We start from the raw sequence: 24,174 nt of genomic DNA on the forward strand, positions 1-24,174 counted from the left end.
CCCCCCCCCCCCCGCCACTCCACCACCACCTGATGGAGAAAGAGGAGCCAGGGTGAGGGCACCAGGGCTTTTAGTTTACAGTCCAGGCTGTCATGTTTTGACACACTTGACTCTTGGCCCACAAACTTCACAAGATTGAAAGGCAGCCAGAGCCTATGGATGAACTTAATGGCTAAAAAGCTCTACAAGCAGGTTGCGTACCTGGAGCAAACCCTCAAGAGTCACTGAATCTTCCTGTACCTTGACCTCGGATTTCTAGCCTCCAGGATGGAGAAGAAAAGAAATCTCAGTTGCTTGCAGGCCACCTAGTCTGTGGTATCCTGCCACCACAGCTCAAGCTGGTAGCATTGGAAACCATACAGAAATGAAAGGACCTGTGCTGCTAACGATGCCCTCAGGTGAAAGGAGTAGGCAGCCCTGGCTCCTAAAATCAGGCGGTGCCACTCGTAACTGCATAGGGTGTCCTCACTGCATGCCTCAGCTAAACGATGATGGCCAAGTGTTCTATCCACCAGGTACCCGGATGTAGCAACCAGGGTCTTCAGAGAGCAGCAGCACAGACTTCTCAGGAAGCCTGGTGAGGCACCTGGGTGTCTGCACCTGCTGTGTAGGTCAGGAGAGGATGGGCAGGACTTGAAGGAGAGGCTGACACCTGGGCATGCTCCTATTAGCCTAGCTTTCTAAGCCCACAGCTAGTTCACTCCACATAGTTGACAGCTGCTGGCATCTCTCTAGGTTTATGTTGTGCTTCTGGGCCAGTGGGACTTAGGGTAGGGCACACACCAATGGACTGGCAGATGTTCTGTCAGCTACTAAGACAAGGGTGGCCAAGTGTCCAGCAAAACTATGTTTGCCCTTTCTCCTTTATGGTTGTTAGCACGGTAGAACATGCCCCCATCCCCAGCTCACTTTCTGTTGTTCCCATTACCCACATTCAGCTATAGTCTGAAAATATTAAATGGAAAATTCCAAAAATCTACAGTGAGACCACACTCACATAGCTTTTATTTCAGTATATCTTTTTTAAAAGATTTATTTTATTTATTTTATGTGTATGAGTACACTGTTGCTGTACAGATGGCCATGAGCTATCTATCATGTGTGTGGCTGCTGGGAATTGAACTCAGGACCTCTGCGGGCCTCGCTCGCTCCGGCATAATTCACTGTAGCTGTCTTCAGACGCACCAGAAGAGGGCGTCAGATCTCATTATAGGTGGTTATGAGCCACCATGTGGTTGCTGGGATCCGAACTCAGGACCTTCGAAAGAGTAGTCAGTGCTCTTACCTGCTGAGCCATCTCGCCAGCCCCCTTATTTCAGTATATCTTATACTGTTCTATTTCATTAGTTATTACTGTGAATCTATTACTGTGACTACTTTACAAATTAAACTCCATCCTTGGTGTGTTCCTATGGAATAAATACAGTCTGTGAGAAAGTGAGCACCATTGCTCAGGCATCCACGGGCCCAAGAGATGCAGGTAGGTGGCTAGTGAATGTGCTGTGTGCACTTACAAACACTTTATTTGCACATGACTGTCTGGAGAACTGGTTCTTAACTCTTCTTTGTCTGATATTGAGTGGCTTCCCCTAGCTCCTTGTATTTGAGAGTGTCTTTTAAACTACCTATATCTTTAGATTCATTATGGAATTAGTTGAGTGGTTCAAGTTTAATCCCAATCTAACCATAATTATCTTTTGTTTTGTTTTGGTTTGGTTTGGTTTGGTTTGGTTTTGGCTTTCAAGACAGGGTTTCTCTGTGTAGCTGTGCCTGTCCTGGAACTCACTCTGTAGACCAGACTGGCCTCGAACTCAGAAATCCACCTGCCTCTGCCTCCCAAGTGCTGGGATTAAAGGCGTGCGCCACCACCGCCCGGCCGGTAATTATCTTTTGACAGTATTAACTATTTGTATTTAATTATATGAATGGTACAGATGGGAGGAAGCCAACCATCTTTGCTAGTCTTTTCTCCTTGCTCTTTTCTGTTCTTTTGTTTTCCTTCCATGTCTTATTTTGGATTAATTGTACTTAGTAACTATTTGCCCATGTTATTTACCTACCAATATTTCATTATTAGCAGTTTATCCAGGGTTTACAGATAGACTCTTTAAAGGAGATTTTATTTTCAAGTGATATTGTCTACTTCCTGAGTTGCAGGGAACCTTCATCCCAGAATCCTCTCACTCTCTGCACCACCTATTACCCCCACCCCCACCCGCCCACCACCCGCCCACCATGGATGAGATCTGATACTGCTCTCCAGGGTGCAGAGACTTGGCTATATCAGAATTACTAAAGGAAGAAAAGGGGAGTTTTACCTTCACCTTCATTGATCCAGTTTCCATCACTCTCAGTAAATTTAAGTCATTGCTGGAGACACCTTCCTCCTCCTTGTGAGATTGTGGCATCCCCATTGTGGATCAGCAGGCTCCTTTGGATTTGGAAAAGCTTTTGATCGCCCTTGTCTCAGAGCTTTGCTAGAGTCAGAATTAGCAGTTTTCCTTTCATCCCTTTAAAGATGCCACCCGTTATCTTTTGCTTTATCTGTTTACCATTGAACCGTAGGCTCCAAATCTTATCCTCCTTTCTCTGTATCTAAGGTGTCTTCCCTCCATACCTTTGCTCTCAGGAGTTTTAATTTGCTGTGGGGAGGGGTGTGTTTGTTGTTACATTGTTGCTGTAATTGTCCCTGGTGACATTCTCGCGAATTTCCTAATCTGCAGTGGGTGGGTTGGTTGGTTGGTTAGTTGGTTGGTTGGTTAGTTGGCTGGTTAGTTGTGTGTGTGTGTGTGTGTGTGTGTGTGTGTGTGTGTGTGTGTGTGTGTGTTTTAACATTTTCTCTGCCTCTCTCATTTCTCTGGAGTGATCCTACACAGATCTTAAGTTGTCTGTCACTCTGTCACTGACCTGCTGTTCTTGGGTGCTCTGCCTCCTGCCCAACCTTTCCTACTTTGGACTGCAGCTTGGCTGAATCTAAACGGTCAGTCTTGATGTTCATAGTCTTTACTTGGCTGTGAATCTCTCGAAGCTGCTCTTCATCTGTTTTACTTTGCTGTGGGGTTTGTTTTGTTTTTTATTTTTACTGCTATTGTTTAATTCCTAGTTCTTCTCTTTGATACTTAATTTCTTCTCTCTACAATCAGATATCAAATCCTACATGTCGCCCACGGTGTTATAGGCAGATACATTCAGTCCCCAATAGTGGCAACACCTCGGTTGTGTCTAAGTTGGCAGTCACTGGGGTAGTAGGATGCAGATAAAGGGCAGTGGGCTGCACTTACTCTAACACTGTGAGGTGATGTGAGATGTATGAATACATATCATAGTGTTGTGTCTTTTTAGAGAATTGGCCCCTTTATCATTGTCTCTGGTATAGTAATGACTTTCATAAAACAGGTAAGGCAAAAGATAATGATGTGGTGTCTTTAAAGTATGAAAGAAAAATTGCCAGTCTCAAATTCTCTATCTAGTAAAACAGCTCCACCGCATGCAGAAGAAGACATGCTTTCTCAAACAAAAGAAAACAACTTCCCACCTGCACAGCAGTGTTAGAGTCTTGTCAACACATTAGAATGTTGGTTTCTTTTCTCCTTCCTCAAAGGTGGTTGGTTTGTTTTGTTTTACTGAAAGTCATTTTTCTAAGACAGGAAAGACTGAGGAAGTCACTCCGTTCCTGGAAACGGGCACACTTTTTTTTCTTTAGTGTGCATGTTGCAATCTGTCAGGACACACAAGGCAGGTCACCCCATCCTGGGAGTACCCGCTTAAGCAGGGTAGCATAGAACACTGTCCTAACCGCACCCTGTGTTTGAGGACCTGGGCCCTGCAACTTAAACTCCTGCTCCTTGGAGGAGAGACGAGAGGAAGCTCAGCAGAGAACACCTCAGGGGATGTTTGCCCATCCTCTGTGGGGCAAGGGGAAGGGGAGAGTGCACCCACGGTCTCATGCTTATGGGAGCCAAAGGTCAATAATGTGTCATCCTCAGCCCCTTTGTGCCTTATATTTTGAGCCATGGTCTATTGCTAATGTAGCTGGCTGTCCAGCAAGCCCCAGGTCCTCCTGTCTCCATCTTCCCAGCCCTGTGATCACAGGCATGAATTTTTGCACCTATCCTTAAATAGGTGCTGAGTTTTGAACCTCACGTTTGCAAGGCGGGGAGTTTACCAACTGAGCCATTCCTCTGCCCTCCCCCCCACCAATCCTTTTTGTGAACACCATGCCCAGTCCTATAGACAGCTAGCTATAAGGGCCAATCGGTTTCCCATCTCTCTTCTGGAGGAAGGGTCTGCATAACTTTACTGGCCTGCATTCTTCTTTCATGCCTATAACATATTTAGTTAAGTTCTTCCTGCTGGGGTCGAGTCAGCACCTCCTAGTTGTCTCCATCTTCCCTCAGAGGCATTTCTCTTTCCTTAGAATCTGAGTCACTTAGACTGGCTGAGCCGTCCATTCAGGGGTAGGCTAACGACATGCTGAGAATTTGCAGCTTTCTCATTGTAATGCAGACACCTCAAGCAGAAATATCCATTGTGTCTCATAAAATGAAAATTCCAAATTTTCATGGGCTAGTTGGAGATGCTGTGGTAGGCTTACAGGCTAAAAGTAAGAGAGAATTCTTTCCAAAGCGGGCCAAAGAGCAAATCCTCTCAGGCTTATTTTGGAAGCTGTTGCTATTCTCCGCATTTGCCACCAGGGGGTGCCATGCCATGCCGCCATTTGTTTGCCTGGGTAAAGCAATGAGACAAACATGAGGTGCAGTTGATGCTCATGAGGACAGCCTGTTTTTGAGATGTCCCTGGATGCACCTTCCCTCAGCCTTCAAACAGGCAGCAGCTCATACTCTAAAGATCAGGTATTAGCCGTATGTCTCCAGCCCCTCACTTAGGACTTAGTCTTCACTCCAAGACCTGAGTTGACAGACTGTGAGGCTCTTTTGTAGGTAGCCAGCACTAGAATCTTCAGGTGTATTTCAGTTGTCTTCTCAGAGTAGACAGGCCAGGAATCCAGTCCAGGCTATCTGCTGAGGCACACTGGAACAGTAAGGTAAGAAAGCTGAGATGTCCTAGTTTAAGTAATTTATCAGAAACCAAACAAAGCCATAGTGGCTGACAACACATACAGGTTGGGCTCCCAAGTGAACAAAGCCTGTAACTGGAGGTAATTCTTCTCCAAGTGGGGTTCAAGAGCCTGCGCCTGACATCTTGTGCTCCCACTGTCTTTGCAGGAGACATAGGCAGAGAGGGAGAAGTCCCCTAAGCCTGGTCACACACAAGGAAAACCCCTAAACTGGCTGATAATCCGCAAAACAGCTTTTCATGTGTATGGTGGAGGTGGAAAGGAGGGGTGGGGGAAGCAGTTTGCACTCACAATCTCTTTAGAAACACTAGAGGGCAGCATTGAGTCGTATCCAATTTCTCAACTTTGCGGTATTGGCTCCTGGATTTTCTGTGTTTTGTTTGCCTTTTTGTTCTTGCCATGGCACGGCTAGTATGAATCATAGGCTATGAGCAAGTAAAGGAACAAAGCAGCTGCCAGAGGCCCTGGGCTGGGCTTCTCTGCTGTGGTGAGACTCCAGAGGGGTGGGGCCTACTAAACGGAGTAACACAAAAGAGACTGGTACTCTTTAGGAAGGTGGAATTTGGAAACCATCTCCACACTTCTTCCTGTTCATTACCCCTGGCAACACCCTTAGGAGAAGGCAGATGTGACATTAAGGATTCCATTTGCTGGGTAGCAGAGATCCTCAGGGACTCTTATCGGATCTCAGTACACCTATAGATACCCACCCCACCCACGCTGCTCTCTGAGGCTGGCAGGCTTCTGTCTAGATGCTTTGTGGTGAATCAACTCCTCTGGGAAATAATAGGCCAGATCCCCCACCTAGTCACCACCTTCACAGAAAGCTCCCTCTCTGCTCCCCTTTTAAAGGGGCTTTAGGCCGACACTGCCTTCCCTGGACTTGTCACCAGACGCTTTCTGTATGAGCCTGCTGCCTGGTCCTGAGCAGATAAGCTCCCTGTGAGCAGGATCGGGAGGCGGCAGCCCCCACCTCCAGTCTTGCAGGAGTGGAGCTCAGCACATCTCTCCTGATCTGCAAACTCTGCCCTTCCCTGAGATGAAATGGAGGCAAGGAGCAGGCCACGGTTCACCACACCGACCTGGAAATAGCAGAAGCAGCCATAGCTTTTTCTCATCCTGACACACAGAAAGAGACCCAGACAGTTCGGGAGATGCATCCACCTGCTTGCTCTTCGTCGACACAATAGAAAAGTGTTAATGTGGTCGAGTTTGAAACCTATGGTCTTAACACTCGTGGTATGCACGTTCTGAGTCTACCTTCTGTCTTCACTGGGTTACCTGCCCCGGGACAGCTGTTTTTGAATTTTTCTTCCAGAGCTCTGAGCTCTGCTGGTGCCCTCAGCCTCCTGGCAGGCCGGTGAGCTGCCTGCTACTATGCCTCTCTCTCTCTTCTGTTTCAGCTGTGATCCCTCTGACGGATTCTGAACACAAGCTGCTGCCCTTGCACTTTGCAGTGGATCCGGGAAAGGACTGGGAGTGGGGAAAAGATGACAACGACAATGCCCGGCTAGCCAAGTAAGACCTGCCGGCAGTACAGTCCCGACCCCAACACCCTGCGGGAGAGTGGTGGTGACGGGACTCCTGTTGGGGTTTGGGGGACAAAAGGGCAGGGAGAGGATTGCAAGCAGGAGTGAGCTCCTGTAACCTCCGGAGCTTTTCACTGGGTGTTCTTTTGTCAGCCTCATCCTGTCCCTAGAAGCCAAGCTGAACCTTCTACACAGCTACATGAATGTGACGTGGATCCGCATCCCCTCCGAGACCCGGGTGAGCCTCGAGTGCATGAAGCCCCGACCCAGTGACCCCGCTCTGCTGTACCTCCCGAATGTCCCCACGCAGCGCAGGGCTTGGATCCCACACCTCGGGGAGTTCCCACACCTTCATGCCCCAGAACCCGACCCAGCCGCTCTGGCTCCTAGTCCAAACACTTCCTGTTGGTGGGAGGCGCACGTGTTAGGGATCCTCCCCCTCCCCCTCTTATTTTACACAGCGGGAGAGGAATAAACACACCCACTCACAAAGCAAACCATAGGCAAGTTATAACACAAAACTATCTCTGCTGAGATCGGAACAAAGTGTACCGCGGCAGAGCGGAATTAATTATAACTGTGTGTGGATCCTTAGAAAATCTGGGGAACCAACAGCGCTAGTCCTCAGCGCACGCCCCTCCCCTCCCCGAGGCGGAGGTGGCCTCCGGTGGAGCTAGCAGAAGGAGAGCCGAGCCGCGGACCCATCCCGGGGAGTGGGAGGGGGGTTGCCCCTGCTTGCAGATGCTGAGAGATTCTTTTTAAGTGTATGACTGATGTTTTCATAATCTTGGGAGGGAACTCCCAGGGGAAGGGATTTGTGAAAATTGCTTGCAAATAATTGGCCCTCCCTGACATCCGTTTACTTATGTATCCAGCGGATTCAAAGTACTGAAAGGAGAGATCCCGCTGAAGGGTTCCTGCCCCACTGTTCTGATTGCTCACTTCCGCTTCACCTGGACATCATCCAAGTAGGGCGCCCCCACGTGGTTCTGATTCGCCATGTTCCTGGGGCACAAGAGACAGCCAGTCAGTGACAGTCAGTCTTGCCTCTCTCATGCTGGAAGATGCCACTGTGCCCCAGGATGACGCTCTGTAGCACCTCTGTAGTACGCAATGGCAGCAGCCCTAGATCCATAATCAGGACCTTCTAGCTGGACACATCTTTGCCCTAGAAAGAGCAGGATGCTTGGCCAGACCTTGGTGACCTCCACATAAAGTACAAAGCTCAGCAGACAACCCCACTGCTAAAGGGCACACAGCCTAGGCTCCTCACTTACTGGGTCCCCTCTCCCTGTTTCAGCCCTTTACTGTCCCTGGCAAACCAACCTAAAACTCAACACTCCGTCCAAACCCAAGTGGAAGGAGGGAGCTCTGCCTGGGAGGTGGTGCGCACAGTTCTGCCAGTCTTGCTTCTACTGACCTAGCTACAGAGGCTCATCCCTCTGGAACCTGCTTGAACAGAGGACAAAAATAAAATGAGAGGCAATGGCTTCTCCCTTCTCCTCTAGAGACCAGAAAAGCCTGCTCAGGCATGTACTAGTTCCTAACACACCCAGATGCTGCCTTCCCAATGATTCTCCTCACAGGAAGGTCCCTCTTTGGAGAACCTATGGCAGCTGCTTCCCCAGCATGCCCTCCCCCCACAGCCTTCTCAGGCTTGCCACCTATCCCAGAGGCTGGCACACTCTACATGGTCTTGTCCTCCTCACTGGCTGCCCCCAGGTAGTGTCATCCAGGTTATTCTCCGTGGCATTCCTTCCCTGGTGCCCTCCCACAAGACCCCGCATCCTCACTGGAAGCCATTTCCAGCATCCTTCTCAGCTTAGCATTCTACATTTGTAGTTAGAGAAGGGAACTCCTGAAGTAACTTGTCACGGCTGGATAAAGGGAGTGGTGGGTCCAAGACAAAGAATGTGGTTTAGGGCAAGGTGTGTAGCCCCTGCTTGGAATAAGTAAGTGAAACATCTGTGTGGGAGAGATGCTGGCCTCTACCTTTACACGGAGACCTGGAACCTGTTTCTAATGGTACCAGTAGTCTGGCCATGAAGGCCAGACTGTGGACCTACTGTTTCTCTATAAGATACACTGAGGCTCTGTCTGGATGCCACACCAGCTAGGTTATGGGCATTCTGCCTCTATTCATCCAGTCAGGATTCTAGACTTTGAGCTATCTGAATTCCAAGTGAAATTTCATGCATCCTCCCTCAAAGAATGGCTCTGAGGTGTGAGGTCCCTACAGAGCCCTCTGCCAACATCTGCAAGCCTGTGTTTCACCCTTGCAACAAACACATCAGGGCTCTTGGGCTCCTATTCCATAAACACCTCCATCCCTCTCTGGTAGACAACCCCTCCCCCCAGCACCTCCTGCAGCAGAGTCCTCACAAAGAAACTCCAGTATCCAGCCTCACCTCCACCTGTGTTCTTGGGGCCTACAAGGGGACAGCTTTTCTGTAACCTTCCATTCCTGCCTTCCCTCCCCACAGGCTCCCCTTGCACAGCCAGAGTCCCCAACGGCCTCGGCAGGGGAGGATGTACAGTCCCTGGCGGAATCGCTGGACTCGGACCGCGATTCTGTGTGCAGCAATTCCAACAGCAATAATGGCAAGAACGGGAAGGAGAAGGAGAAGGAGAAACAGCGCAAGGACAAGGACAAGACGCGCGCGGACTCCGTGGCCAACAAGCTGGGCAGCTTCAGCAAGACGCTGGGCATCAAGCTGAAGAAAAACATGGGAGGGCTAGGTGGCCTGGTGCACGGTAAGATGGGTCGTGCCAACTCTGCCAATGGCAAAAACGGCGACAGCGCCGAGCGTAGCAAGGAGAAAAAGTCCAAGTCGCGCAAGGGCAGCAAAGAGGAATCGGGAGCGTCAGCTAGCACCTCGCCTTCGGAGAAGACCACGCCGTCGCCCACGGACAAGGCGACGGGAGCGTCGCCGGCCGACAAGGGCACCGGGTCAAGAGGCGACGCCTGGAAGTACAGCACGGACGTAAAGCTGAGCCTCAACATCCTGCGCGCCGCCATGCAAGGCGAGCGCAAATTCATCTTCGCCGGCCTGCTGCTCACCAGCCACCGGCACCAGTTCCACGAAGAGATGATCGGCTACTACCTAACCAGCGCGCAGGAGCGCTTCAGCGCGGAGCAAGAACAGCGGCGGCGGGACGCCGCGGCCGCTGCTGCCGCGGCCGCTGCCGCAGCCACCGCCACGGCCAAGCGGCCGACGCGCAGGCCAGAGGCCGAAGGTGCGCCGGGTCCGGAGCGCGCCTCGCCCGGCCCGCCAGCCGCGCCGCCCACGCAGCTGGTGCTCAAGCTCAAGGAGCGGCCGAGCCCCGGGACTGGAGCGAGCGCTCGGGCGGCTCGGGCGGCGGGCGGCGCGGCGTCCCCGGGGCCGGGCGGCGGTGCGCGGCGCGCGACTCCCGGGCCGGGAGGACCGACTCCGGGCCGCAGCCCGCCCGCGCCCGCGCGCCAGAGCGTCATCCACGTGCAGGCGGCGGCCCGGGACGAGGCGTGCCCGCCGACCGTGGGCGCGCTACGGCCGTGCGCCACGTACCCGCAGCAGAACCGCTCGCTGTGGTCGCAGAGCTACAGCCCAGCGCGCAGCGCGCTGCGCACGGTCAACACGGTGGAGTCGCTGGCGCCCGGCGGAGCGGACGCCCCCGGCCCCGCGGAGCACAAGTCGCAGACCTACAGCAACGGCTTCGGCGCAGCCCGCGACGGGCTGGAGTTCGCCGACGCCGACGCGCCGGCCGCGCGCTCGAACGCTGAGTGCGGCCGCGGAGGCCCCGGGCCGGCTCAGCGGCGCTGCCAGCGGGAGAACTGCGCGTTCTACGGGCGCGCGGAGACCGAGCATTTCTGCTCCTATTGCTACCGAGAGGAGCTGCGGCGGCGGCGCGAGGCGCGCGCAGCGCGACCCTGAGCCGCCCGGGACTGCTTTTCCATCCTGTGGGTCTTTTTTTACTTGCTCTGGTCAGCCGAAGGGCCGGCGCCTCCTCGGTCAGTGCCGTGTACGTGTTTGGTCAAACGTTCCTAATGGTGCCTGAACCTACACTGATGCCACTCAGGTAGTAGACGGATAGGAAACAAGTCATACTGTTGGAAGTGGGTGTGCTAGCCTAGCATCTGCCTCGTACCTGTGGAAACTCAATAGCCATTGCAAGAGTATTTTTGTTCCTCTATACGAGAAATAAAGAAAATCGCAGCCCTTTGTTTTTAGAAGGGAGTGTTTTACATGCTTTTTTTTCCTAACCTAGGGACTGACCTCTTCCAAGTAGCGGTCACTTGCGTGCGGTTGGTAGCACGCAGGGTGTAGAAGCAAACGCGCAGCCCGGCCTGAGGTGGAGCCTCGTCTGCACCTCCCACCTGCTTCCCACCAGGGTCCCTGGAGACCTCCAGCAGGCACCTTGCTACCCGCTGACGCTGGCCCCTTAGGACTCCCACCTCCATTTCATAAGCAGACCCCCCTTCCACAGCCCCACCCCGGCTCGAGCAACATTCACACTGCCATCCAAGCTACGGGCGACCACAGAATGGGCACCGGACAACCTACCTCTCAGGGCACGGTGAGGTGTAGCGATCGCTCTCAGTGCCGGGCAGCTCAGGTGACAGGGGCTTCTCAGAGACACTTGGGGTGCAAAAAAAAAAACAGGGTCACAATCGGATCGGCCCACTATGAGCCAGCATGATAGGCTGGCCATATCTCCTTTGAAGACATATGTATAGTGAACTGTCGCTGGAGGGCCCCTTAGGAGGTGAGATCACATCCGTGCCCAGAGGAGGGGACAGAATTGACCCCTTGGTCACTGTGTCAGCCCACTGGGCTGCTTTGAACCCAGCCTAGCCCCCTTCCATAGGGTAGGGGCTGAGAGAGGCCGGGAGGGAAGGAAACCACCCCTACCCCACCTGCCTCTGTCAGGGTTCAGCCAGGTTAAAGGGCTCTCTGCTGGTGGAGACCCTTCCCAGAGCGGCCCTGCTCCTGGCTCCATGCCACATTGAGGGAGCAGCCAAGTCTCCGAGCAGTCTCCTTTTTGGTGCCTCCTACATTTCTTGAGGAAAATTTAAAAAATAATAATGTGTCCTTAGCTACCCTGTTTTGAGCAGCAATATGCAGCCTCTTCCTTCCGAGATTACCTCTGCAGACCACTGTTCTTGGCCAAGGACACCAAGGAGCTAGTCCTCACTAAAAGCTAGCGAGCTTGCTTCCAGGAAACACGGATGAGATGGGTGAAATCCTCACTAACAACACAATACTTTCATACCTGTGAGAGCTTTAGACTAGCCCCTGATAGCCCTAAAACGAGATAGCACCTCCTTAGCCTCAGAAAGCACAGGAGATGGGTTATACCTTCACTGGAGCCAGCTCCTGAAAGGATGCTTCATCCACTGACATCCAGAGCAGCAAAAGCAAAAAATAAAAATTTTCAAAAGATGGGGAGGGATTTTTTTTTTTACTTGTTTGGAAAAATTATAATAAAACTGAGTATCTCCTGTGAGTAGTTTCTTTTTTTGTTTTTAATTATTCCACAGCCTGAGGAGTCTTCAGTAATGTATTCAAGTTTTGCATAAAGTAGTTCCTTAAATCAAAGTTATTTATTAAATAGAATCTTTAAGAAGTTCTTTTCAAAGTCTTACTTTTTGTGCTGAACATGATACACTAAATGTGTGGTGATTACTAATATTCATGTTCCTGATAGTACTGGGGTTTCTCTTTTTACTTAGAAAAAAAAAATGATTCTCAAAAAAAAAAAAAAAAATCTCTTGCTGAGAGGGTTTGTGGCAGCTTTGGGGCTGGGGGACAGTTTCTTTTGAACATGACACCTGAGCTGCTCTTTCACCCACCAAAGCTGTAGGCCACAGAAGCCTCTGCGGCCAGCACAGTGGCCTGCTCTAGCTCATCTCTCAAAGCAACCTGACTAGTGTTCCCATGTGCATTCCAAAGCCCAGTCCTTATACACTGAGGTGGAAATCTATGTTTGTCTTTCTCATACTGTGATGTTAAAACGGCTGGCTATACAAATCCTTTCTCTTTCTCATGCACTCTGCCAGAAAAGCTAGATGAATAAATAAATAGGGTAAACTGAGAATTAACCTAGTTTGTTGTCATAGAGGAAACCCTTCCAAACAGGACAGTGGCTGTGTACTCTTGAAGCATGATGGCAGACTCTTATCTCCTTCATTGCCTGGTTACTTCTCTCTCTTCCATCTTATGATGAATGTGCCATGTAGAAGAACCAAGGACATAGACCCAGAATGTAGCCCTACTGTTCTAGCCAAATAAAGGACCCCAGCCCCCTCTACTTGGTCTCACTGGAATAAATAAGGTGGAGCACCAGCTGGGAGCCTAATCCAAACAGTCCCAATGTTTAAGAATAGCCATTGCCGTCCTTGAGAAAGCCAGCTCCTGTGTGGTAGTAAAACAGGGTAAGTGAGAAGGGTCATGCGATGTGAACATGTGGTTTCTGTGCACACACAACCTACTTCATGATGCTCAAAAGAGCTGGCTCTCTCGTGCTCCCTCGCCAGGTTTAGTGACTGGAGACAAGAACAGGTGGGCTCAGTTCCCTAAAAGCCCTCTGTGACTTGGCAGCTACTTTGTAGAGCAAGGAAGAAGAGGATGGCAAGCCCAGCTGCTGTGTTGGGAGACACTGCCCATATCAGGAGTGAGTAAGGTTCCCAATCAGATCGGCCAGGACTTTCTGAGAGGGCTGGGTATCTCTAAGCAACAGCAAATGTCCAAAAGAAATCCCAGATAGTTCTAAACTCCTGTGGAGATTACTTCAGAAGTTAACATCACATTTCCTTCACACGCCTGAGAGTGGGCAAGAGGCTAGCTAGTTTTTCAGTCCATTCTGTTTATAGACTTTATTCGCTGTTACATTCAAGTTTGGTAGGCCAACTTTAAATGGTACTATAGAAGTTATTTTTATATGATTCTAAGGATGCACCACAGAACAATATCTTGCACCCTTATTTTCACAGAGTTGTCCCTTAGAGGAGGAACTGGAGGTGGGCAGGGCTACACTGTGTGATTGTGGGGTCTCAGAGCTTTTATGTGGACCCTCTGAAACTGGGACTGTGTAAAGCTCTTCTTTTTAACTCAGCACTTAATTTTTGGCTTGGTTTGGTTTGGTTTGGTTTGGGTTTTTTGTTTTTTTGGTTTTGGTTTTTGTTTTTGTTTTTTTCTGTGTATGGGTTCGTGGTGCTGCAATCCTTCCTATTAATGAAAACTTTGTCACTAAGTAACCGTGCCCCCTTCCTTACTTGTGACTACCGAGTGGCTACTTGAACCTATTGTTTTACAAAGTTAAAGTTTTCCAAAATCCCTTAACTTAGAAATTCTGGTAGCTTTTGTCATAAGTAGCTCACCATGACAGAAGATGAAAGGATCCATCGAGTGTGTGTGGGGTCCCCCATGCAGTCCCCACCCCCAAGTCTCTGGAGCAGGGACAGCTTGTAAGACACCACCCTCCCTTAGCATACGTTGAAAACAAACAAACAACAACAACAACAAAAAAAAACAATAAAACAAGGAGAGGGTCAAGATTGTAGATATCAACACTGGAAAATTTGTGGAGAAAAAAAAAGACTGTTCCAGTTCCACTGTGTGAGAGAGTATTGTTATGTAGAGGCAGAAGGCACCTACCTCGATTTTGAGGTTTCTTTGTTTGTGACAGGCTCAGCCCCTTGTGGGGACTTTACATATTCAATCTTTCTGCTGTTCTCCCAGGGCTTCTAGTAAGTGAGAAAGTACTTTGTGTCTGAGTGAGCCAGCTCTGACCTTAACCCCCTTGAGATAGCATGGCCTGAGCTCCAGCTGAAAGTCTCTCCTGTTCTTGGCCCTTGAAGAGAAGCACTGTGAAAAATGCAGATGTGGCCGGCACTCCTGGCACCAGGAAGCAGGCAGGCCCTTCCCTTAAAAGTGGCAGCTCTCAAGACCACTGAGACCATCCCGCCCCCTTGGCTAATGTCACTGGTCCATAGAGATGCAGGTCTTCAGGGCAGAGACCTCAGCTTCCTCCTGGTTGGCTTCAGACCCTGCCTATTGACCAGGTTTACTGGGCAGCACCAGTTCTGTTGGCCTAAGGACTGGTTCTGTCTGAAGTGTTACCTTGTTCTCACAAGTCTAGGTCCAAGGAAATGCATCCTAAAGGCCATATACTCCACAGTGATGCGGGGACTGTCTCATCCCAGACAGACCCGCACTGTGAGGGATACTGCAGAGGAAGACCAGGACACAAGATTCTCATGAGAGTTCCCAACATGGGGTGAGATGGATCAGCACTACACAGACTGATGCTTTCCCTAAAAACCCAGCCTCACTCCCACTCCACTGCCAGCAGAGAAGAGTGAAGGGGGTCACCCTACAGAGATGCCTGGGCATCTGCAGAAATGAATAGTCTGTATGGATATGCAATATGTAATCTACAGAACAAGCACAGAAGCCATCATCTCCAATCAGTAATGTGACTATTTCTAATAATTTTGCAAAACTTTAAAAACATTTTGTGAACTTTTAAAAACAAAGTTCACAAATCCTAATTTTGTATATATTAATACTCCTCTAATACTTTTATCCTCCAAAGAGTAGCTCAAGAATGTATGTGTGCATAAATATATATATATATGTATATATATATATATATATTCCATCTGACATAAGCTGAAAAAATATTAGTTGGTTTTAAGGATGAATATAAACAGAACCTGCCCAAAACCAAAGCAACCTAGTAATATATTAAGAACGGGCAGTGAAATCACCTCTGTTCAGAATCTCTTTCCGTATTCTGAAGGATGGCTTTCCATAAAGACGCAGTTTCCCATAGTATAATACAAGCCAAGACCTTACAAAGCCTGCCCAGACCAATTATGCTCATGGCCAGAGTCTGGGCCATCTACAGTAATCAGGCATCGCAGGCCCCAGGGCCTTTGCATGTTGTTTCTTCCATTCATCACTGCCTGCTCATCTTTGCTTCACCACCACCTTCAGCAAGGCCCTCTCCAACTTTGCTATTTAAGAGGCTAATGCATCCCACCCTGCAGACCGTGTTCAGCTTCCTCCTCAGCCGCTATCACTGTGTGTATTAACCACTCATGTACTCAATATGCCACAGACCCCAGGCCCCTGTAGAATGTAAGCTCCATGTAGACAGGACCTCTTGTGTGTCTTGCTCACTGCTGTATTCTGGCGCCTACAACAGTGCCTGGCACACTACAAGCCCTAGATAAAATAAATACCAAGTAAAGAAAAGAAACGAGATCACTAGTTTGATATGATACCACAAAATGCTGGCCTCAGCCTTCACTGAGTCCTGACTTTTCTGCTTCCCTTCCATCTAAAAACTTATAGGTTGGTCAGGTGGCCTGGCTCGTCTAGATTGGAGATACCAAGTTACTAGATATGATAGCTTCTCACTGATGGCATCCATGGTCACCGTCAGTCTCCGAGCAGAGCGGCTCCCATTGCCAGCCCTTCCTCATGGTGGGCTCTGCTGTTTGCAGGAAAGGGGAAGGTTTGGGGTCAAGCAGAGGTGAGAACAGTATGTATTAGGCAGCTCATAAAGGGAGAAGCACTGTGGGAAACTCCATCATACCAGCTATGATGTCATTGAAAACCCCAACCATTCCAAAGAAACCTTTCTAGTTAGTTCCTAGGTATCCCTCTGTCCTTCCTGTCCTGGACACAGTGGCGCAGATCTCCTAGCCCAGATGAAGGATCCATTCTCCCACACCAAAAATGCAGGTCAGTGGAAGGAAAGGAATTGATTTCCTATGATGATCTGGGACAGAAGTGGGAGACAAGACCCCTGGGACTCAATGGGTTTGGCATTGGCTATGCAGTGGAAGGACAGAGCCCAAGCCACACACCTCCATGGGCCCAGGCTTCGAATGGAGATATCCTGCTCTGACAAGGGTCCTCACCCGCCTAGGGGACTGCTGCCCCCAAGCCTGCTCCTTCTGCCAGGTATTTTCACAGCTACCTAAACACATTGTTTACTTCCTGGCCCTTTGGCCAAACTCATTTTCCTCTAAGAATCACTGGCAAAATACTGTTACAAACTGTTCATTGGACCTTCACCTTCTTGTGGCTGTGTCCTCTTTAACCCTCTTCTGTGGTTCTTGCTTTCATCTCCTGGATGCTATACTTTAGGGTTCCTCTTGGGTGTGACATCCCTCATAAATCCCCTCTACATCTGTCTAGCTGTGCAAATGGGCACATACACGCATGCCCCCATACTTGAATTGCCAAATATATAATCTTTCTTTCACTGCTGCCCAAACAGCTAAGGCCCCTGCTCCTGCCAAGATGCAAAGAGAAAGTGGCTTCCCAGGGGATACTGGGCTCCCTGGCAAGTGCCTAGGAGCTGCCCGGCTCTCAGCCTCTGTGTGAGCACATCAGAGTTCAAATTATGACTTGGCAGGAAGAGTGGAGCAGTTTGTCAGCACTCACTCACGTGAGCATACAAAACAGACCAGCCATGTCTAAGACCCCAGTGCACAGAGAACAACCTGTCTCCAACAGAGCCAGTATACAGTCCACGGAGCTCAGCTCTGCCACAACCCCAAGCGGCACACACTGGACCCTCAGTGGCATAAATAAAGGAAGACTTAGACACAGAAAGCAGGCTCAACTGAGTCCAAGCAGGGACTAAGCTTGGTGATCCATCACTGCCTCATCTACAGAGCCTGCACCCCACCCACCTCCATTTTTAACCAATTGGCCTCCTTGTAACTAGAGGCATTATCAAAGATCTTCCTCACCCTGTATTTGCCTAGTTCCTTCAAATGATCATTTAACCTTGAAAAATCTCTCTCTCTCTCTCTCTCTCTCTCTCTCTCTCTCTCTCTCTCTCTCTCTCTCTCTCCCTCTCTCTCTCTCTCTCTTTCTCTCCCTCCTCCCCACTTCTCCCCTCCCTCCCTCCCTCCCATTTGACTGACTTGGGGATAAAATAGATTGCTTTGCTTTCTGTTTATTTCGTTACCGTGGGCAAAGGAAAACACTAAGGCAAAACTGGGTCATAAATCATCGTGTTTTGACCACACTGTTCGAAATCCTTTCTACCCACATGTGAGTGTTTATGCTGAGTCCATGCAAGTCTTCTCTTCCATCTGGTCCATTGTTGGTGAAGAAACCCATTGTAAGAGCTGTCTAAGGTGATGGGGTTGTTCCTTTGTAAAGTATTAAAGCACCGAAGCAATTTTTGCCATATGTAGTGAACCTTGCTTTCATTTTGGAAAACTTCCAGTAATGACTACTGCACTTTTTTTATAGAACAGTATTTAATTTCTTTCTTTTATGAAAGATTATTTCAAGTAAAAAATAGCTCTGTAGCCCATGTGACATGGCTTCTCCATTACTTGATACAGAGAAGTTTTGATGCCTAAACAATAAAATTAACATGTTTGTAAAGCATGAGTTGATCCACTTATTTGCTCACCCATTCCTATGTACCTGACAAGAGGCCATCAGAGGAAACACCATGAAGCCGGTGAGATGACTCAGCAAGTAAAAGTAAGTCCTTCTCAACAGGATGACCTGAGTTCGAACCCTGGAACCCACATAAAGGTAGAAGGAGAGAGCCAACTCCAAAACATTGTCCTCTGAGCTCCAAGTGCATGCCAGTGCACGCACACACAACTACAACAACAACAATAGCAAGAATAATATACAGTAGAATTCAAAAGTCTTTATGGCCTTTATGGTGTACACACCTGTTTAAAGAGGAAAGTATTTTTCCCCTTAGACGAAATGTGAATCTCAGGATTACCTTTTGCAAATGCTCAGGACACTTCTCACAGGGATGAAAAACAAAGAGGTCTTTGGCATGTGATCACCAGGGGCTGTGAGGCTAAACAAGGCGCTCCAGCTGCACGCAGGACAGAACTTGATTTGTGCTCTTCTGATTTCCACAGAGTAGAACTAAGGAAATGCCTTTCCCTCCTTGAGAAGAGGACAGAGTCCTGGACCTCTCTTGGGCACAGAACTGTGCCAAGACTCAGAGACAGCCATGGTTTTAGCGCCCACTGTATGTTGCACCTCCTGCTCAGCACTGGGGTACTGATGGAGGTTGTGGTGACCTGCCCTCCCCCACTTTGTAACTGAATGGCTCCACAGGGCATGGCACATCCTGCCCACGGTGGGATCCAGTCTATACAGCAGCCTGTGAGTGAGAGATCAAAAATTTCATCTTATAGACGAGAATAGTGGAATTTGGCACAGCAAGTTACAGAGTGAGGATTTGAGCCCAGATCTGTCTGGGATAAAGATATGTGTTCTCAGAGCACTCTGCAGGATCTGCTTGTCCACAGGAGCCAGGCTCCTGCCTGACAGGAACCCCCAGTCCAGGAAAGCAGGCACACAAATCCTCATCGGACTTCCATGAGCCATGAGGGTGAATTAGCAAAAATGGAAGAGTATTAGATCTAGGCTAGCCTGTGGGGTTCTCTTACACAAAAGCCTACTTACCCCAGGTCCGTTGAGGCCACTAAGCACCCAGAGAGTCTGCCTCTGATAGTCTCCTACACTAGGATATACAAGAGTCTTCTTAGTTCCTCTGGCTGACAGAAAGTCCCACACCAGAAGGCTGGCTTCTCATTGGAAGTCTGGAAAGGTGCTTAAAAGGTCACAGGGTGGGGGAGGGGAGCACTAGCTAACTAATCCTGTCTCTCAATTTCTATTCTGAACACACACACACACACACACACACACACACACACTCACACACACACACTCACACACACACACTCACACACACACCAGAGAGGGGAGAAAGAGAGAGAGAGAGATCTTAACCATGCCATGGAATACATATATCATTTGAAAAACAAAGATGCTTCAGGGAGCTGGAGAGATGGCTCAGTGGTTAAGAGTGCTTCCTGCTCTTCCACAGTGCCTAGTTCAGATCCCAGCACCCATATTGGGTATCTCATGATTGCCTGTAACTCTAAAGCTGGGGGATTGGGTGCTCTCTCCTTGCAGACACATACATGCATGCTCATGTACGAGTGCACACACACACAAACCACACATACTTTCCTAACACACACACACACCACACACACACACACACACCACACACATCAATAAAAATAAAATGAACCCTTTCAAAGTAAAGAATGTCTTGGTTATTTTAAAGAGAGATTTTAATATGGAGAACTAGTCAAGCTAATGAGGGAAGACTGAAAAGCAAAACAGGGAGCAGAAGTCACAGAGAGAAGTCTGCAGGAGGCAGCTTCATCTCACAGCTGTAGCTCAAGGACAAAGCATTCACCTAATATGCAAGACCCTGAGTGCAGTCCCTTTTACCACCCAAGCAAAGAGGAGGGAGTTCTACAGTGGGGGACCCATACTTATGGAGAGGGAAGGAGGAGCCCTGCTCAGCTGGGGCTCTGACCTATTCGGCCCAGAGGACACAGCTCACAAAGCTGAGCTCTGGTATCTGAACACAAGTTGTTGATAATCTCTAAAAGATTCGTCTATCTGGAGGGAACAAACTGGAACAAATTGCAGCTGGAAAGGGAAGAAGCGTTGCTAGGACAACGGTGACAGAAGGTGAAGCAAGCCCTCTGTGTGCGCCTTGCCACATACCCACAGTGTGCATAGTGCACAGTTGTCCCCATGTCAGAAGGGCTGCTTCCAGTACCCCCTCAAACATCACAAGCCACAGATGTTCAAATCCTTTCTATCTGTCTATCTACACAGAGCCTTTCTACATCTCCCACAGCCATTAAATCTTTAGACTTAAAGGGCTTGTACTGAGTAACGTTATTGGTTATTGTTATATGTACATACTTATTAATATTATACACTGTACAGAAGAGCCACTCAAGAACATGTCTGATCATGGAGATGCCTTTCTCCAGAATACTCAATCCATGTATGCTTGAGGTTTCAGCAGGCAGATATGGAACTGTAGATTTGTAGGCATATGTGTGCCTACAGAGAAGGGGTGAGAAGAGAGAAAGGATGAAAATATGAAAATATGCCTCTTTTATAGTTCCATAGGTCCTGAAAATCATTCCTAAATTCCCTGTTCTGTGATTATTCCATGTTTCTTTTATTCTCATTGGGTTTTTTCCTGATTGCTAATCCAGACTTTCATTTATGAAGGATTCAAAGGCCATTTGTTGGATGCTAGTTTGCTATTCACTTTTATGCAGGGATATGGACTTCACTGAAGCCTACCACAAGGAGGCCCTGGGTTCCACACATTATCCCCCTGGTCCCACTATTTGGTTGAAAAAAAAAAAAACTAGTTTTCTTTAATAAAGGATCCAATCTCACAGACAGTAGAGTAATGAATGACTTTGTGTTGATTCAGTGGCTTGCAAAGTCTCCAAGAGTCTCAGCTTCCATCTTTTTGTTGGAAGATTCCAGAAGGGACCTGAGGTAGGAGAGGAAAGCATAGTCTTTCACTTAGGAGATAACAACGAGAGCTACTCACCAGGCCATCTCTTGTCCCATACTGTGGCGGCCGTGGGCATGGCATGGAAATGATAACAGATTCTAGCCCTAACTTGCATACTTTAAGACAGAATCTTACCCTTTAGACAATTGTCTCCCTGCTGGAACCATGACTGAAAAGCAGACAGGGAACCAGCCTCATCAGGCCAGCTGCATCTATATGAATTTAGGGTTGGAAGATAAATGACAAGGAGTTACAATGACAGATGAACACATAGGAAAGTATGGGGATTGATCTCCCAAATATCTTGAAACTTTTGGAGGCATGTCTTTACTCATCAAGGAAAAAAAAACATGTGTGAGGAAGCTCTTGAGACTCTGGAGGGTGGGCAACCAACTCTATGATGTCATCAGCCATCCTCATTGCTTAGTGGGAATGTATAAAAAGAGCCCATGGTTGCAGGGCAGAGAATATGACTTACAAGACAACACAGGGGTCTCCTTTCCACGGCCAGCTTACAGGCCATGACTGCTGTGTCTCTGTCACCTCACAGCAGAGACCTCTGTGGTGCCCAGCTGATTACAGGGGATCCCTTCCAAAATGGAGGGTGCTATAATTTTGACCTGGAATGTCTCCCAGAAGTCTGCATATTAAAGGCTTTGTCTACAGCTTGCTATCAGAAATGAACAAGAAGTTAGACTATTAGAGGTACCATTGAAAAGGAAGGGGCTACAATCTTCTCCTCCGTGACTTTCCGACCAACCATGAGGTGAGTGACTGTACTAGAGTCTGCCATGACACTTCTCTCCACACTCCAGAGCAACTAGACCAATCCATCAGAGACTGTAGCTTCCAAAGTTGGGCCCACACCCCCTCTTCTTTTATTTGTTTATTTCTTTATTTGACAGTACTGGATAAACTCCCTAGGGCCTCATGCATGCTAGACCAGTACTCTTATCACTGAGCTACAGAGCCAGCCCAAATCTCTTCAGTGTATGAATCAGTGACCTTGGGTTTGTAACAGAAACAGAAGCTGACCAATGCTAAAGGAATGCAGTTTCCCTCCCTGGGAAGATGTGCCCTGGATGCAGGCTTACCTGCCTGTCATGCTTCTTCCAAAAACTATCCAGGAGGGCTTCCGGGGCCTTGTCTGATTGACATTGCTTTGCTTCTGGATTATGTTTGTTTTAAAGCAGCAGGAGGATGCACGCCCCCAAATGTCCCTGAGAGAGGATCAGCACTGGAGGTTGAAAGCAGAAGGCACAGGTTCATTCTTCTGGCTGTTTTCCAGTCCAGGAAATAGTAATCAGTTGTTTAAATGGTCTGGTAAGACCTTTTCCTCCCCTGACAGCTTTCCAGGACTTTTTCCTTCCCTGCAGCTTAGAGTTACAATGTTCTCCACTAGTCTTTCCTCAACTGGTGCCCAGATGTCACAGGGAACCATTTGAAATCATGCTCCCCATCTTAGTCAGGGTTTTGCTGCTGTGAAGAGACAACATGACCACAACGACTCTTACAAGTGAAAACATTTAATTGGAGCTGGCTTACAGTTGCAGAGGTTTAATTCCATTATAATCATGGCAGGAATCAATGCCAACCTATAAGCAAACATGGCACTGGAGGAGCTAAGAGTTCTCCATCTTGATCCAAAGGCAGCTGAAGGAGGCTGAATTCCAAAGGCAGCCAGGAGAAGACAACTTGCACATTGGGCAGAGAGTGAGCATAGGAGACCTCAAAGTCCACCCTCACAGCAACACACTTCCTCCAACAAGGCCACAGTCCATGTGTCACTCCCCATGGGTGTCAAGCATTGAAACACACGAGTCTATAAGGGCCAATTCAAACCACCACATTCCACTCCCTGGCCCCATAGGCTTGTAGCCATAACATAATGCAAAATGTATTTAGTCCAACTTCAAAAATCTATCAGTCTCAACAATGTTTAAAAGTCCAAAGTTCGACTTCTTTCCTGAAATTAATGCACTCTCTTAACTATAATTCCCTATAAAATCAAAATCAAAAAGCTGATCACATACTTCTGACATATCATGACACAAGATATACATTACCATTCCAAAACACAGAGAAGGGAGCACAGTGAGAAAACACTGGACCAAAGCAAGACTGAAAACCAGCTGGGCAAACTTCAAACTCTTGAGACTCTGCAAGTCTTAGGTCAAAATGTTCTTCAAATCTCCAACGTCTTTCAGCTATGTTGACCACAACACACTTTCTCTTGAGCTGCTTACTCTTTGTTATTAGCTTTCCTCAGCAGGCTCTGGTATCTCTAACATCCTGAGGTCTCCAAGGCAATCTACGCTTCACCTTCACAGCTTCACACAATAGTTTCTCTAGCCTCCATGCAGGAACAACCCGACCACACAACTGACCTCAGCAACTTGCCTTAGTTATCGAGGGAGATTCCATAACCTCTTCTGTTCTTGACTCTAAAGCCAAAACCAGGTGGCCAAAGCTGCCAAGTTCTGTTGTTTGTTGGGGTGAACCATGGACCCCTTGTTCTATTACATCTTCATCAGCTTTCTGTTTTTGATGAGTTCCTTTACTGCCTAAGCTTGGTTGTCTTGGAACTTGCTCTGTAGACTGACCTTGAACTCAGAGATCTGCATGCCTGTCTCCTGAGTGCTGGGATTAAAGGCTTGTACTACCATACCTGGACCTAAGCTTTTCTTTAATTCCTTTTCATAAGATGAAAGCCTAGATTGGGGGATGGTGTCTTACCCCAAGGTCACCACTCCCTTAATTTCACTTAATGTCTTTAATCTATTTATGACCTTGAATACAAGATTTAGCTCTATTGCCCTTCCTGGTGCCTCTTTAATTCCTGAACCATATGTTTTATATTTTTTCTTTCTAAGCTTGCTACATTTAATCAAAATGCTCTTCATAAGAGTAAACCAGAAGACAGAGTCTATTTTAGGCTAGTTTGAGATTTACTTTGTCAATACAATTAATCTAAATCTCTTCTCTTTAACCTCAGGCAGACTCTTCAGACAAGGACAAAATGCAATATTTTAGTGAAGATTCTTCACCAAATATCTTCACCTAAATATGCCAAGAATGATCTCTAGACAACATACTAAAATTCTTCTCCTCTGAAATTTGAGCCAAATCACCCTCAGCACCATTGTCTTCCATGCTTCTACTAGCATGGCC

The 24,174-nt window shown here is 48.3% G+C and overlaps 1 protein-coding gene across 5 annotated transcripts in view; it reads left to right on the plus strand.

Moving 5' to 3' along the window:
- Otud7a (OTU deubiquitinase 7A) overlaps positions 1 to 12,678 on the plus strand; it is a 289,376-nt gene extending 276,698 nt beyond the window's left edge. For 4 of the 5 annotated variants that reach the window (XM_031386860.1, XM_031386864.1, XM_031386862.1 and 1 more), the window contains exons 12-14: positions 6,481 to 6,595; positions 6,760 to 6,844; positions 9,090 to 12,678. In XM_031386860.1, coding sequence (XP_031242720.1) covers positions 6,481 to 6,595; positions 6,760 to 6,844; positions 9,090 to 10,517 — 1,628 coding nt within the window. In that variant the 3' untranslated portion in view covers positions 10,518 to 12,678. The remainder of the gene's footprint in view (positions 1 to 6,480; positions 6,596 to 6,759; positions 6,845 to 9,089) is intronic. The other variant, XR_004123087.1, reaches the window with a different exon arrangement.
- The last annotated feature ends 11,496 nt before the right edge of the window (positions 12,679 to 24,174 follow it).

The sequence above is a fragment of the Mastomys coucha genome, unplaced genomic scaffold, assembly GCF_008632895.1.
Source record: "Mastomys coucha isolate ucsf_1 unplaced genomic scaffold, UCSF_Mcou_1 pScaffold21, whole genome shotgun sequence".
Classification (NCBI taxonomy): domain Eukaryota; kingdom Metazoa; phylum Chordata; class Mammalia; order Rodentia; family Muridae; genus Mastomys; species Mastomys coucha.